Source organism: Homalodisca vitripennis, chromosome 5 (assembly GCF_021130785.1).
Source record: "Homalodisca vitripennis isolate AUS2020 chromosome 5, UT_GWSS_2.1, whole genome shotgun sequence".
NCBI lineage: Eukaryota > Metazoa > Arthropoda > Insecta > Hemiptera > Cicadellidae > Homalodisca > Homalodisca vitripennis.
In genome coordinates this window covers 58,293,062-58,307,436 of record NC_060211.1, presented here as the reverse complement: position 1 = coordinate 58,307,436, position 14,375 = coordinate 58,293,062, and the positions used below count along the sequence as shown (strand labels likewise).

At 35.3% G+C, this 14,375-nt stretch overlaps 1 protein-coding gene across 1 annotated transcript in view; it reads right to left on the bottom strand.

Annotated features, from left to right (window-relative positions):
* LOC124362265 (cadherin-99C-like) overlaps positions 1 to 14,375 on the bottom strand; it is a 190,061-nt gene that overhangs the window by 81,713 nt on the left and 93,973 nt on the right. Inside the window, 1 exon segment of the mRNA XM_046816618.1 lies at positions 392 to 655. Within this exon segment, the coding sequence (XP_046672574.1) occupies positions 392 to 655 (264 nt within the window).

Here is a 14,375-nt window from a genome sequence, read left to right as displayed (position 1 = left end):
GAAATAGCCTATATTTTTTATTAAAACCCTTTCAAATCAAATGATCCTAAACCTTTCTTGGACTGCAATAAATCTGCAGAGGAACTTCACGTGGTCTGCAAAAACTGATTATAAACATCCTTATCTTAACAGTACAAAGTGTAGATGTTATGTTTAGACGGAGTTTAAAAACGGATAGCAAAGGAAGCTGGAGAAGATCCGGTTATCTAATCAACTTATCTTATCTTATCAACTCTAAATATTATTTTATGTTATGAACTCATCTGTAACTACAGAAACCTTTAATTATCTTCGTGAAATCCGAAGTAAGAACAATTTGCTGTTCATTTCATAGTCGTTTGTATAGAGGGGCCTTGGAATACAAGTCTAAGGGAATTTAAAGCACCCTTACCGTTGCGAGGATAGTGACAAGATAACGCTGGGTCTTCTCGTAGTCAAGGCCTCTGCTGACGGTGACCTGCCCTTGGTGTGGAAGGTTGATGGCGAAGAAGTCAGCACCGTCAGCCACAGTGACTCTGTTGCGACCCACCCCCTGGTCCGTGCCCAGTCCTCGGCCGTCCCCGGACACGATAGTGTACTCCACCAGGCTGTTCACTCCTGCGTCCTGGTCCACTGCCTTCAGTCCCCGGAAAATTGTTGTTCCCACAGGAACTAACTGGAACATAACATTGTAATCGTCATTTTTGTAACACACTATTTCACAGCCTTAATGTATTTATAAAGTATCATACAATTATTGTACCACTGTATCCTCTTATTAGTCTAATGTAATAGGGATAACGATTAGTCTTTAACAGTAACATCGATGACAGTTGTGAGCTGTACAAAGAAATGACATTCTTTTTCCACAACATATTAATATTTGTGGATTGCTTCAACAAAGTTGGTGTATTTAAACTAAACTAACTTATCCGTACCGTATTGCGAACTGCTGACTTAATCTATAGAATTTGCATGTATTTTCTTTTTAAGTGTCAACGAAAATATTTGAAAAGCAGGAACGTCTTATCTTTGCACAGGAACATTTCCTCAGGTTGCAGTACAACGAAAAGCTATCCTGCAACAATTAGGCTGTAGATCCTCATTTGACACGGGTTAAAAACCAACAGATTTCTTTTCTACACAGACTTAGGCCTGCTTCTTCAGCTACTCGATCACTTTGGCGCAGAGTAGCCTTACTTGTGATTGTTAGGACAATAATTTTTATCTCACAAGATTAAAAACCTGATTTGCAACCTGTGGCTGGTTGGCTACTCTACTTTCCACAGGCAAGTTTAAGTGGATTGAGGTCAATTAGATTATTTCCCGACAGGTATCTCCAACAAGGAGAAGACGGTGCAATATCTTTAGTGTTACAACACACGTCATGTACTCGTATCAAAGACTGCTCCTCGGGCATTTATGTAACAGAACGTATGATGATTACAATACGCATCACGAGCTGTATGTGACATCGTGACTGCAGCATAATCCAAATCTGGTTGAAATGTGGTTCAGGATCAGTTATCGACACTGAAGAAATACGTAGTGAACTCGAAATAGTCCGCAAATGAGTTTAATACATGTGTGTAATTGCCACTCAGGTGTGAAAGTGTTTGCACATCAATGCTGTAACGATGTGTTGGGGCAATAATTCACTGGCGTTGGTGATACTTCAGAAATAGAGAATTTATCTCAAACTTTGTTTTTGATATACGCGGTACTCGCTTCGTTTTATCTACTAATGGAAATTTAGACTAGACTTCTGCGAGACTCTTTTTGTCAATTTAAATTATTATATGAAATAAGAGTACTGCAGAGCTTTAGAGGCGGCGAAAGGTCAGGTAGTTCATCAAACCATCTCACAATTGGAATTTTGTTAACTTACAACACTTTGGTATTATATTTAACCTTAACCATAATTGACTTCTTGTTGAACATAACTTTTGTTTCCTTAAATGTCGTTTTTATTGATTCCAAGAAGCGAATCATATCCATTCTTGACGTCCTCTATGCTCGGTAGATCTCTTTTACATGAAGGGAAATATACTAAATGCTAAAAAAGTTAGACACTGGTGAGTGAGTCTCTCGGAAGACCGCTTTCCATACTACTACAACAAATCCATTAGCACGGTATCATTGGGGTCAGTAAAGTTGTCCTTGGCCACAACAAGCTGTCAAGTTCAACTTGTCTTGGCCACAAAACGACCTTTCCAGTCGGCTTTCTATTTTTTTAACGACTTTTTATAAACATTCACACACTCCCATGCACAGTGTATTAATATTATATATTGCAAATGTGAACGAATATGTAAACACCACAATTTAAGCATCCCATTCTGGATTCGTGGGACCCTTTGGACAATAGTAACCAATATATTTTCGGCCTCTAATTGAAGAAATTAATATTTTGAGAGTGATTGGGAGTGATAAACTTTTAGTAGGTCACTCATTCATCTATTACATTAAAGACACAAACAAAACTGACTATTTGCGTGTTATATTTGGCAAATGTTCAATAATTATAAATTCTGCAACAACAATTCGCAACATTTACAATGTATACCAATCAGAAAAGCTCCTAACTCTGAGTAATTTATCAAAATGCCATATAAACATTCACACACTCCCATGCACAGTGTATTAATATTATATATTGCAAATGTGAACGAATATGTAAACACCACAATTTAAGCATCCCATTCTGGATTCGTGGGACCATTTGGACAATAGTAACCAATATATTTTCGGCCTCTAATTGAAGAAATTAATATTTTGAGAGTGATTGGGAGTGATAAACTTTTAGTAGGTCACTCATTCATCTATTACATTAAAGAAACAAACAAAACTGACTATTTGCGTGTTATATTTTGCGAATGTTCAATAATTATAAACTCTGCAACAACAATTCACAACATTTACAATGCATACCAATCAGAAAAGCTCCTAACTCTGAGTAATTTATCAAAATGCCATGGGTGCATGGTAGTGCACTGTTGTTACCTTGCACATAACATAAAGAAAGTGGCAAACAGACATCAGTTAGGCCCGTCATGTCTGACACGACCGCTTTCACCTCTAACAAGACGCCTCATTTGACCATCTCTTGCCGGTGTTGATGTTATCCATCAATCTTCACGCCTCTTCTTCAGAGAATTGGCGAAAGCTTAAGAGTCTTCACCGAAGAAATGCCAGTCGCAGACAGCTCAATAGTAGACCTCGACTGACTACTAAAAGTGAGCAAATTAAAATTTTACAAACGAAAGTTTAATTCCAAAACCGTGATGTGAAACATAAGGCCTTTTCAATGGCCCAAACGTCCACGCAGTGGCTTCATGGAATAATAAAGAGAGTGGAGACAAGGCCGGCTCGACTTGTAGGCCTGACAAGTGGTAGGCTGCATGGCACACTACACCCACTGCGGCACAGGAGGAGGTTTAACATAGTAACTCTGTCTGTAATTACTGACACCGACTACAGACGAAAGGTGAAGGCTCCACTACTACTCTACTACTGTAGAGCCGGGGGCAAGTCCCGTATCACGGCGCTTGATTTATGTATCGAGAACAATGGTGAAGAAACGAGTGAAAAACTCTACAGCGATCATGCTGATTGTGGCGACTGGGTGTTACCTTGTCTGAATATATTAAAATGTAATTAAACTCTCTTGGTGATGGTCGGTCATTCAGTCAACAATGACTCGTGTAGTAGGTTTTTCTGTGATTATGTTTATTTAATAGGTGTATACACTTGATTGTAAGTTGAATATAATTATATAGAATAGAATATAATAGAATAGAATATGATTTATTTTTGAAAATATTACAATAACACATTATATACAATGGTACACACAATGTAATAAATCAATAAAGTAACCTAAACAACCAAATGTATACACAATGTACAAACCTAATGAGCAAACTTAAATAAAAATTTAACATTCTTGTAAATAAAATTAAAACAAACACACTCGTAAATTAAAAGAAATATTTTCAAAAATAACTAGGGCCTCTAGAGGCAAGTGCCTGTGGAGAGGTTCCTTTTATAACAAAAATCTTTTTCAGCTCAAAGAAAATTTCAACAAAACTTTGATTTTTTTATAAGCTCCTAAACAAAATTGATTAAAAGTGTGCTACTGCAGTTACAAAGCAAATGAAAATCCACTTAAATAAATTCAAACTAAAATTTACTGTTACCTTCTTTAATTAACTAGGAATCTATGCAGAGAAGAAAATCTAATTTATCAAAACCCAATAAACACTTCTTTAATGTTTTTGAAAATAACTTTATATTCTCACAACTAATAATTGAAGAAATTATACTAAACGTTTTAGGTCCCAAAAAACAATAACTATTTGAAAAAAATGCTAAGTTAGGCTTTGGAACTGGTATTGGTTCTTGATTTCTTAATTTGTTTTTGTAACTATTTTTTAATACTGGTAAATTGCCACTTATGACAGTTTATAAAGTAAGTTTATAAAAGTTTATAAAGTATTTTTAAAACTTTATAAACAAACATATATTTAAGGGAAAGAATATAAAAAAATTATAATCGAATAGCAACATCGAATCACATTTAGTACATTTGACGATCACATATAAAAAATTCAAAAGGCTTTAAACAACCTCATTTTAAAGATAAGATAAAGAAAAATAATGGCGAACATTAGAATTTTCTACGTGAGCTCTATCCTTTTTGAAATTAGAATTTTTCCTCTGTATTAACTGCCACTTATTTTTAATAAGAGCAATCAGAAATGGCGTTTCTTGGCATCGTTAGGTTTCTCTCTCATGAGAGATCTTTAAAAAAACACTGGAAATGAGATACTGATAGTAAGGTATTTTATATGTTTCAAACTAATCATACAAAATTATATGTAGTAAATTCATGGAATAGTTTCCAAGCTCCAGTCAACCACTTTACACCACACTTATTCCTGCCAATATTCCAACTTTCAGTGCAGGTTGCCAGTCTATAATATGAGCGGTCTCTTTTGTAAAATGCGATAAATTCATCAGAACTGTAGAATCCTTGGGATGCTACAAAGTGTTTAAGCAAGCTAATTACATTTGGCAACGTCATAAAAGAAACCCCTGCCTGTGAGGGCACTTGTTCGTAAACCCTCGTCCTGTACCTGGGAGTTCGGTGGGTGTCTCTGCTTCTTGTTTCATATTCCTGTATATCTCGGCCCCTTCTCAGTGCACACTTAGAAATAAAAAATAACGTAATCTCTAAAATGTACTTTCTAGTCAGAATGAACAGTTGGAACTTCTTGAATTTGAGGTCTTACGTGCAGTAGTAATGACCCTTTGATATTGAAATAACAAAAAACAGTATGACTGAGTATTGAATCTTTGAAGGACACCAAAACTCGGATGTATCACTTCCTACAATTTATTTGAGATTTGGAAAATTTGTAATCTGAGGCTTAGGAATATGTTTCGTGAGCTATAATCCATTAAAAAGACACGTCTCTTGCCATAAAACTGAAGTTTATCAAGCCATTTGGCATGTAAACACAGTCCGATACTTTAGATAAGTCGAGGAACAAACCTAATGTGGGATTTCAACCTTCCAACCTCTCTACAACCATGTCCACTAAACAGATTGTCTAATTGTTAATGGTCTCACAATATGCTTTAAACCTTTTTTAATGAGCCATACAGATATCTTCGTTAACATCAAGTATGACCTTCGTTGACCAGTACGACTACGTTGAGTACATAATAATGTAATAAAAATTAGGTAAAACGTTTTAATTTTGTTTTTCGTATCATAGAATACTGTATTAAAACTTATATAGTATAATTATATAACTTACAAAATATAATTTTATGAATCTTTCTCTAAGAAACATAGGAAAAGATCCTCTTCTGATAGCAGATGTTTCCCTCTTGGAGGAAACCGAATCTTAGAAATTCCTTCAGATGCAGCTGGCTGACTTGGGAATATCATATCGACCACATACTACCTTTTTACTCGTAAGTAAAAATGAACTACTTTGGCCTGGCCCGTTCTCATTACAATACGGAATTATATTCCGAAACGGTTGTGCATAAACTAAACACAGTTCTCAAGCTTGAGATAAAAGCAGTTATAATCGTTGTTAATATAACATTTTCAGACACATTCAGAGAGCCTGGCTTGCTTATGTTGCTCTGTCTGTTCAAGAGGTGAGTTTATACTTTCAGTCGTGCTAACCGGCCTAAGGCAAACAGATCCACCAGTACGAGACTAGAGACGGGGATCGCTAACTAATAAGAAACATCGAACAAACAATGGTGTTTGGACATTTGCGTTTAGAGATCGGTATAAAACTTATCAACAGGCTCTCTGGGAATTTGAATTTGGCAATAAGTTCTAACGATTTTGAAGTTAAACTTAAAAGGCTCCGGTTTATAAAGCTTTCTACTAGGTCGATTAGTTTATGGCCACTCGCTGAGCTGATTAAAGAGGTTTGGGTAGTTGTGTTCGCTAAGTTATTTTTTTATTGAATTTGTATTACTAACTCGTACATAGCTCAAAATCGAATTTATTATGCTTGCTATACAATGTAGCATTGTTTCCAGCAATAAAGATTACTACTCGTATTATTATTACGTTGCTTATTGTACCGATCAAAAGTGTATTTAGGCGCTCCTCCGTTGTGCGTTGATCGTACAACACTATTGCGCATCAAAAACTAAAATTTTTGTCCTATTGATGGAAACCATAATTTCAAAGGGAGTTTTTTAACTATAAGTTACACTTGAATAGTACATTCAATGAAGGAACAGATTATGTAACAAACTCACCGAGGAGGTCGCATTCAATGAGAGAGAGAGACTCACATAAGTTCGCACACAGCTGGACTCCTACAACGGACAACGGTAGTTCATATCTCTCCGGGTCTCTGAGTTATGGTTGACACGCTTTCATTTAGATATTGGTTTTCTCGGTCCCCTGCTGATCCCAGGACGAGTATATCTACCAGCCAGACAAGTCGAGCAGAGCGGTGCCTGTGCGAGTGTGAGTTGCTCTAATTGTCACACAAACACACACATTGCAAGTGTATTACGATCCGTGCAGTGAGAACGAGCGCCGTAACTAAACCTGTGTCTGAGCGACTTCAAATGGTAGCTACTGATGAGACAGGACCGTAAATATGCTATTACAGCTATCTGTGCTCTACTTTACAATGATGATAAATTTAAATTTGATTAAATGCGCTATCTAGAAACTATGTTTGTTATAATATCTTTATTTCATTTTTTCACATTCATGTCATATCGCAGTCATACATTTTTAGACTTTTGTTAACCCTAACATGAAAATTCACTCACAGCCAATTTTAACTTACAATGTCACATTTTTGCATTGACCTCAGATCCAGCCTTTCTGTATACAGTGTGAGTTAAAAGTATGGATACACTCTGTTTAGTTTTTGATGGATAAAGATGGAGAGGTAACTCGGGGCACCTTTCTAGGAAATAGAAGTGAACTTTTTAATCACTGTTACAACTTTGCCCATTTCCCTAATATGGGATTTCGGGGTTTGGGGGCGGCTCAAAATTTTTAAACGTTAAGGTCCATTAAAAGAAAACTCATTTTAAAGGTCTTGATCAAAGAAGAAATACAGTGGAAACTAGAGCTTTCTATCTCAACCCAGTACAAAACGGCAGCTCTTAAAGGTCTTTAAATGTACAAATTTTGAGCCGCTCTCCCCCAAATCCAATTTTGAGAGTATGAGCAAAGTTGTAAAAGTGCTTCTATTTTCTAGAAAGGTGTCCCGAGTTCCATCCCTCCATCTGTATCCATCAAAAACTAAACAGAGTCTACCCATACTTTTAATTACTGTATAATACACCACAGCGGCTCATCATGATCTAATAAAAATAGTAATATACTTGGATTATTGCAGTCTTTTTAGTACTTTCAGGAAGCCTGTTGAATAATATGACACCAATGTTTTTAGGTATATGTTCAACGTCAATCTAAACAGTAGAATTCTAAAGTTATACCTGCCTTTAGAATTCACCAATTTTATTGGTGAACGTCCCCACCGAGTATCAAGATGCACCCTGATCGGCAGTTCATGATCACATCAAACATATATCAAAACGTAAGACAAAACAGCAATCCCAACTCCTTGAAAGTTTCTCTACACGACTCTCTGAAATACAGCTTGCAAATAGTTTTCAATGTTTTTTAAGTCTTCAGATAGGATCCATTTTGCTATTGCATAAATATGCTACAATCTCACTGCATACGCAAAATGAGAGTGGATAATGGCCAATTCTTAAAATTGTTTGGAATTTTTTCTTATGATTTTTCTAGGTGACGCAATGCATACATGCCTGGGGAAAATCTCAAACACGTGCTATCATCATGATCTTTCCAGTTCAATCCTCTATCCAGAAACATCCCTAGGAAAGCTGTGGAGTTGTTTCTCTCCAGAAGAACACCATCTAGAAAAACATCTTCTGTAAACTAATTTTGTCAAAGGTAAAAGCTTACGACGCATTGACTGATTTGTCTTTAAATTCAGTTCAGTTGAATACTGAACGCACGAGTTCAGGTCCATGAATGAAGAACTTACAAATATTTTGAGGATTTACTTTTAAAATAGAGTGTCGTGAACACCCACCTCAACAATAGAGTTGCATGACAATAATGAGTGAAGAGAGTTTGAGTTGACATTTGCACCATTCAACTCAGGAACAAGATCTTTCAATGTCTAATTCGATTACCGATAGATTTGTTTTTTTTCTAATTACTTATTCAAATAAAACAGCTGTTGGCTTTCTCTGTCCACTTTGCAGTTAATCGTTTCCGAGCCAGTTGCGCCAGAACAGTCTACTGCTAGCAACGAGCAGAGTATTAATCTTTATTTGTTTCCTTGTGTTTTGCGGTGTGATGTAATATACAGTTCTTACTCTCGAATGTGTTTTTCTTTTGGTTTCGTCTCGCTCATAAATCACGATTGCCTTTCAAAAAAGTCGACTTCCTGTAGTCTATACCTATACTATTACATAAAAATCTAATGGCGTCTGTCTGTGTGTGTGTGTGTGTGTGTGTGTGTGTGTGTGTGTGTGTGTGTGTGTGTGTGTGTGTGTTTTACTCAATCACGAAAAAACTACTGGACCTGAACTGAAATTTTACATGGTCTTTTATTAGAGTCCCTGATTAACTTATAGGCCTATTCTTATTTCAAAAATCCTTCCGGTCTACGATCCACTAGTCTCAAAAGTTTAATTATAGTAAACAAATATTATTATTTAAAAGAGCCTTTTAAAGCTAATCACATTTTATGACAGCTCAACTATATGTTTAATGAGTAATCACTATTTTAAACTTGTCCACGAATGTCTTGAAAGCATAGATAGTAACAAAACTTCTTATTTCAATTTTTTACGCAACGGCTGTTGAACACAGAGTAAGACAATATCCAGATAAGAACATTAAAATTAATAGTAAAAATAGGTTACTATATAACATTTACTATAACTTTAAATATCGTTATAAAACCTATTTTAGTTGTCTTTTGACAGAGGTAGGCTCTCAGACTTGTATTACTTATATATTTTCTTGATTTAAGAAACAAGTTAAAATCAACGATGGCACAAAAACATACTAAACCCGTAGTAAATTACAATGGCCATAAACATACACTTTTAAACAAACTTTTCTTTATCGTGGCAACAAGGTAAAATCAACATTGGCTTCAGAAATATAATTCACTCCAACCAGAAGTGCCCATACACGTGCAATGCGTACGAAATGGTAGTAGCATAATATAATAAAAAAGTTTTAAAATGTATTAATATTTCATTTTATAGTAATACATTAAACCTATCGAATTGCCCATGAACCCCAGAATCTCAACATTTGCGGTTAGTGATGTGCCACTCCTGGACATCCATAAGGTTGCCCAGATTTAAGTGACACATCAGTTTTTGCTGTGCCCAATGGTGAGTTCAAATGGAAGGTATAAACCAGTCAGAAGTGAAGTGTTACAGTTACTTGCTATACATTACTGAACAAAAGCACCTACCTTGAATATTTTGTAATTCACACAAGTTTTCAGGGGTTATCTACCAGGTTAATTACTCCTAAATAGAGATTTAAAAAAAAAAAAAAAAAAAAAAAAAAAAAAAACAACGAATCTTTAGACACGTTTTAACCACGTAAAATTCCTAAATCTTTCTAGCAAAACTTATTCTGTAAACTGGTTATCTCATTAAAATTGGTATACTTACACAAATACGAATGAATTATTTAACAGTCTTTAGTTATTGGAAACAACCACTCCAACACTACCACTGTAATAAGTGAGATAATTGAGTCTGCGATCAAATCAGTATGATAAGTTTTTACGAAAGTAAAACAATTAATACGGCTAACAAAGCCAAAACCATTAGCTTTATAAGGCGCTAAATAATTCTCCCTACGCAACGTGCAGACAAGTAGTTGATTATTAATATTCAGTGAACTTTACGTAACTGTGTGTTGTTGCAAATGATTTTGATTATTGAACTATACAGCGTGTTATAAATGAGATTCGTACAACAATTATGTCGCCATTCTATTAGTCTAGCAAATATTTTTACGTTTTAACACTTCACACTGTAGTACTGTGTTTTACGTAGTCACAAATCCCGGTATAATACAATGGCATCTTTATGACTGCATGACAAATTTTATTTTGAAGAGCACGGCAGATAAGAGCAAAGCCTGAGTGTTCGCTTCTAAAATTTGTGACTAATCTCACAAGACAAGAAATAAAGTGCTTGGAATAAATGAAATCCTAAAATGGCTGCTTACAAAAGCGATTGATTTAAGAAGCATTCAAATACTGATAAAGTGATTTTGGAACACCATGTGGTTGGAACACGAGTGTTTCTTTCCTGTAAGAGCCTGCTGTACGGGGACCCTCTTGACTGTAGTCTCATATGAGACTACAATACACCGCATACACTTTTGCGAAACTTTGATGTACTTTATCGTATAAACGCTCGAAAATTATATACTTTTCAACAAAGCAAAGAAGCTTTTGAATACATATTAATTATATCTTTAAAATACGATTCCCCATAACGCCACGATTAAAAATAAGAGCTCGTAACTGCACATGATTTAATACTGTTCTTATTGGGGAAAAATCATGTTTGCTTCACTACTATATTTTAAAGAGTCGACCATAGTGAAACAACCAAAGTTAAACCCCAGACCTTTTAACTTCCTTATTTTTAGGCGTATAAACATGATCGGTGTTGTATTTTAAAGATATGTACTAACACAAATACAAAATCTTTTTAGTTTTTATTGTAAATAATAAAGTTTTTTGAGTTCAAGAATAAAAAGTTGAAAAATAAAGTCATTAAAAGTTTTTTTTATGGGAGACCTATAAAAACGTCGGAAAATTAAAAAAGAAATTTGGATGCGGTTGATTAATATTTAAAATCCATTACAATTTTACGACCAAAAACAAAGTCATAAAAGTGTTTGAAATTGAACATTGTTCTTATGAGGCTATACTCAAGATGGCTGCCAGTAAAGCCGTTTCCCTTATTGAGCTGAAATCACAGGCCGGCAGTGACAGTAACTCTTAGTTCCGACATACTAACAAAAACCTTTGCAAACACTATTTTGCCATTCGCTACATCTACGTTACGTCCGTTAAGGAAACTTCAAACATTAATGTCCTCGGGGAGGTCAAACAATGACTGTCCTGTATGCTAAGGAGTAAGGTCAATGACCATTGGAGACCCACGCGGCCAGCTTTACATAGAGCTATTACTTCTTACATTACTCTTCTATATGTCATTGCACCTCTAACGTTGTAAAGCTAATTCTTGCCAATTCTCCTTCCTCACTTCTACACTTTTAGCCTCCTAAATTTTAAAAGTAGCAAGAAACTTTGTTTTGTAGAGATCCCTAATATATTACAATGTGTTATAAAGGTATTTTAAAAATCGATAGTATTAAAATGGGAACGTATCTGATGCCTTAAAGGGTAATGCGGGTATTTGTATTTTACTGAAATGTTGGTTTACCATTTTGTATCAGTATGATGAGTGAATTTGGGTTCAGTTCTAAGGTGTTATCGATTAAAGATTGCTGTGACTTGCAAACTGTTCAACTTATCCACAAAGTTTTTCAGACTGGCAAACCTGAATGTCTCAAGCAAAACTTTTTAGGCATGAAATAAACACTCGCAGTACTCGACAGGACGGCCTACTTCATATGACAGAGATCCGCCTAGACATTGGCAAGAAAGCTTTTAGATACTTTGCACCGTTAATATACAACGCTCTGTCCCTTATTTTAAAGAGCCTTAGTCACCGTTTTGTTTATAGTTCACGCAAAAGAGATTTTGATATTATTTTATTTTGTTTTAGTTTTAGAATAATGATTAGTTACAGTATCTGTATACCATGACAAAGGTTGCCTTTGTAAATCAGAGTATGTAACTTTGAAGAACGTTTGCTTAATTAATAAAGATGTTGTTTATTTATTTATAATTTGATCCTCACTCTTCATAATGTTCCTGTGGAGTGTTATAAAGTTGCATTAATTGAAAAGAATTTGGAAAATAAAATTATAAGTAGTGGCAAAACAATTTTGTGGCATATAATATTAAACAATAAACACACACACACACACACACACACACACACACACACACACACACACACACACACACACACACACACACACACATATATATATATATATATATATATATATATATATATATATATACATATGTTATTATAATATTATATATAAATTACGTTAATAATAAAAGTAACGCATCAATTGACCCATAGTATGTACTTTGGCATTTAATAACTTGTGGTTTAATTACAATGCCTATTGGAATTTTCATGCATTACAAAAAATGGATTAAAAATATGCATTACGTTGACTTAAGCGTTGTGTTCTGTACAAGCGTACAATCACATTATCTCTGTCTAACACACGGTCTTGGCCAAACATATATTGGTCATATACAGTTATAATACAAGTAAGTCAAATATAGAGTTTTGACGATAGAACAAACATAAACACGTTTATATATAAGTTACGGTTGAACCACGGATACTCTAGTATCCATGGGTTGAACTGTTTCATACTTCGTACGGTCCCAAACAAACTATGTATGATCCACGTTACAGCAAAACTATGTTTTAAAGTTTTATTTATATTTACAAAACTAAAATTCGATTTGAATAATAGTTGTAAAAATTTATTAATTAAACTCTTTGGCTAACTCAAATGTCCTTATTACATCGAATTTAGCGTGTAGAAATGACCCGTGACCGAGGTAAACTATTTAACGAAGTAATAGGTTTTTTTACGATGTTCGTTAAGACGTCATCTTTTTAAAAGCTCCATAAAACATTTAGTAGAGTAAACCAGAACCACTCCCTTTTTACATCACACCATTACTTATTTCACTGTGGAGTTCTTACATTATAACATCAAGTGTGAATGGTGGACTGATGACTGACTGTGAACTGGTTGAGCGAGCAATGTTTATTAGAAATCGATGAGCGGAAAATGAAGTAAATGAATATTTATGTAGTACATTCACGGCCGGTGATAGTAATAAACATTATTACCGAGTGGACGTTAATCACCCATTTGTTGCCAGGGTTCTTCTGCATCTCTGGTGATTACGTTAATGATGGCTGCCCGTCTGACCGAGACACGACGCGGGTTCCAATACGTTTCCCGGCGTCTGATGGCACGTACCGCGACCTGCGACTGCCAGACACTTGTACCTGCGGTCGTGCTCGTGCCATCCGGGACATTCGAGACGCACGACCTCTCGCCGGGTGATCTGCCAGCAATAGGGTTAAATGCGGATAACACCGCTCGTGTGAGGACGTGACGCTGTTGCGGTTTGAGATGCATGCTCTGGCATCCAGGATCTCCGGGAGGGTTGGAAAGTAAGTTGTGTAAAATATCATGTATTAGTCATTTCCCACGATATACCTAGGTCCACGGGATGGATTGAGATTAATTTTGTGGCTCATTCGTACATTTGTGTACATATTTGATATCAGAAACTAAATTTCCAAAAGTCATTAAATTTTAAAAATGATTTATTTAATGTATTAGAAACGAAGGAATTTTTTTGGCTTTCCAGCATCGGTTTTTCATTTAGCGTAAAATTAATTACCTCTCACATAGATAACTTAAATTGTGCTTATGCACTAAATCTCACTAATAGCAATAATTATAAAAGAACTTCTGCTCTTCAACTCCAGGATTCGCCCCTTACTTCGATAATACGGAAATCTCAGAAATCACTCGACAACATCTCGTAAACTCTGTTACCATATACTCACCTTAAAATTTCCAACATTATTCTTATAATAATCTAAATATACGAGGGTCGTCC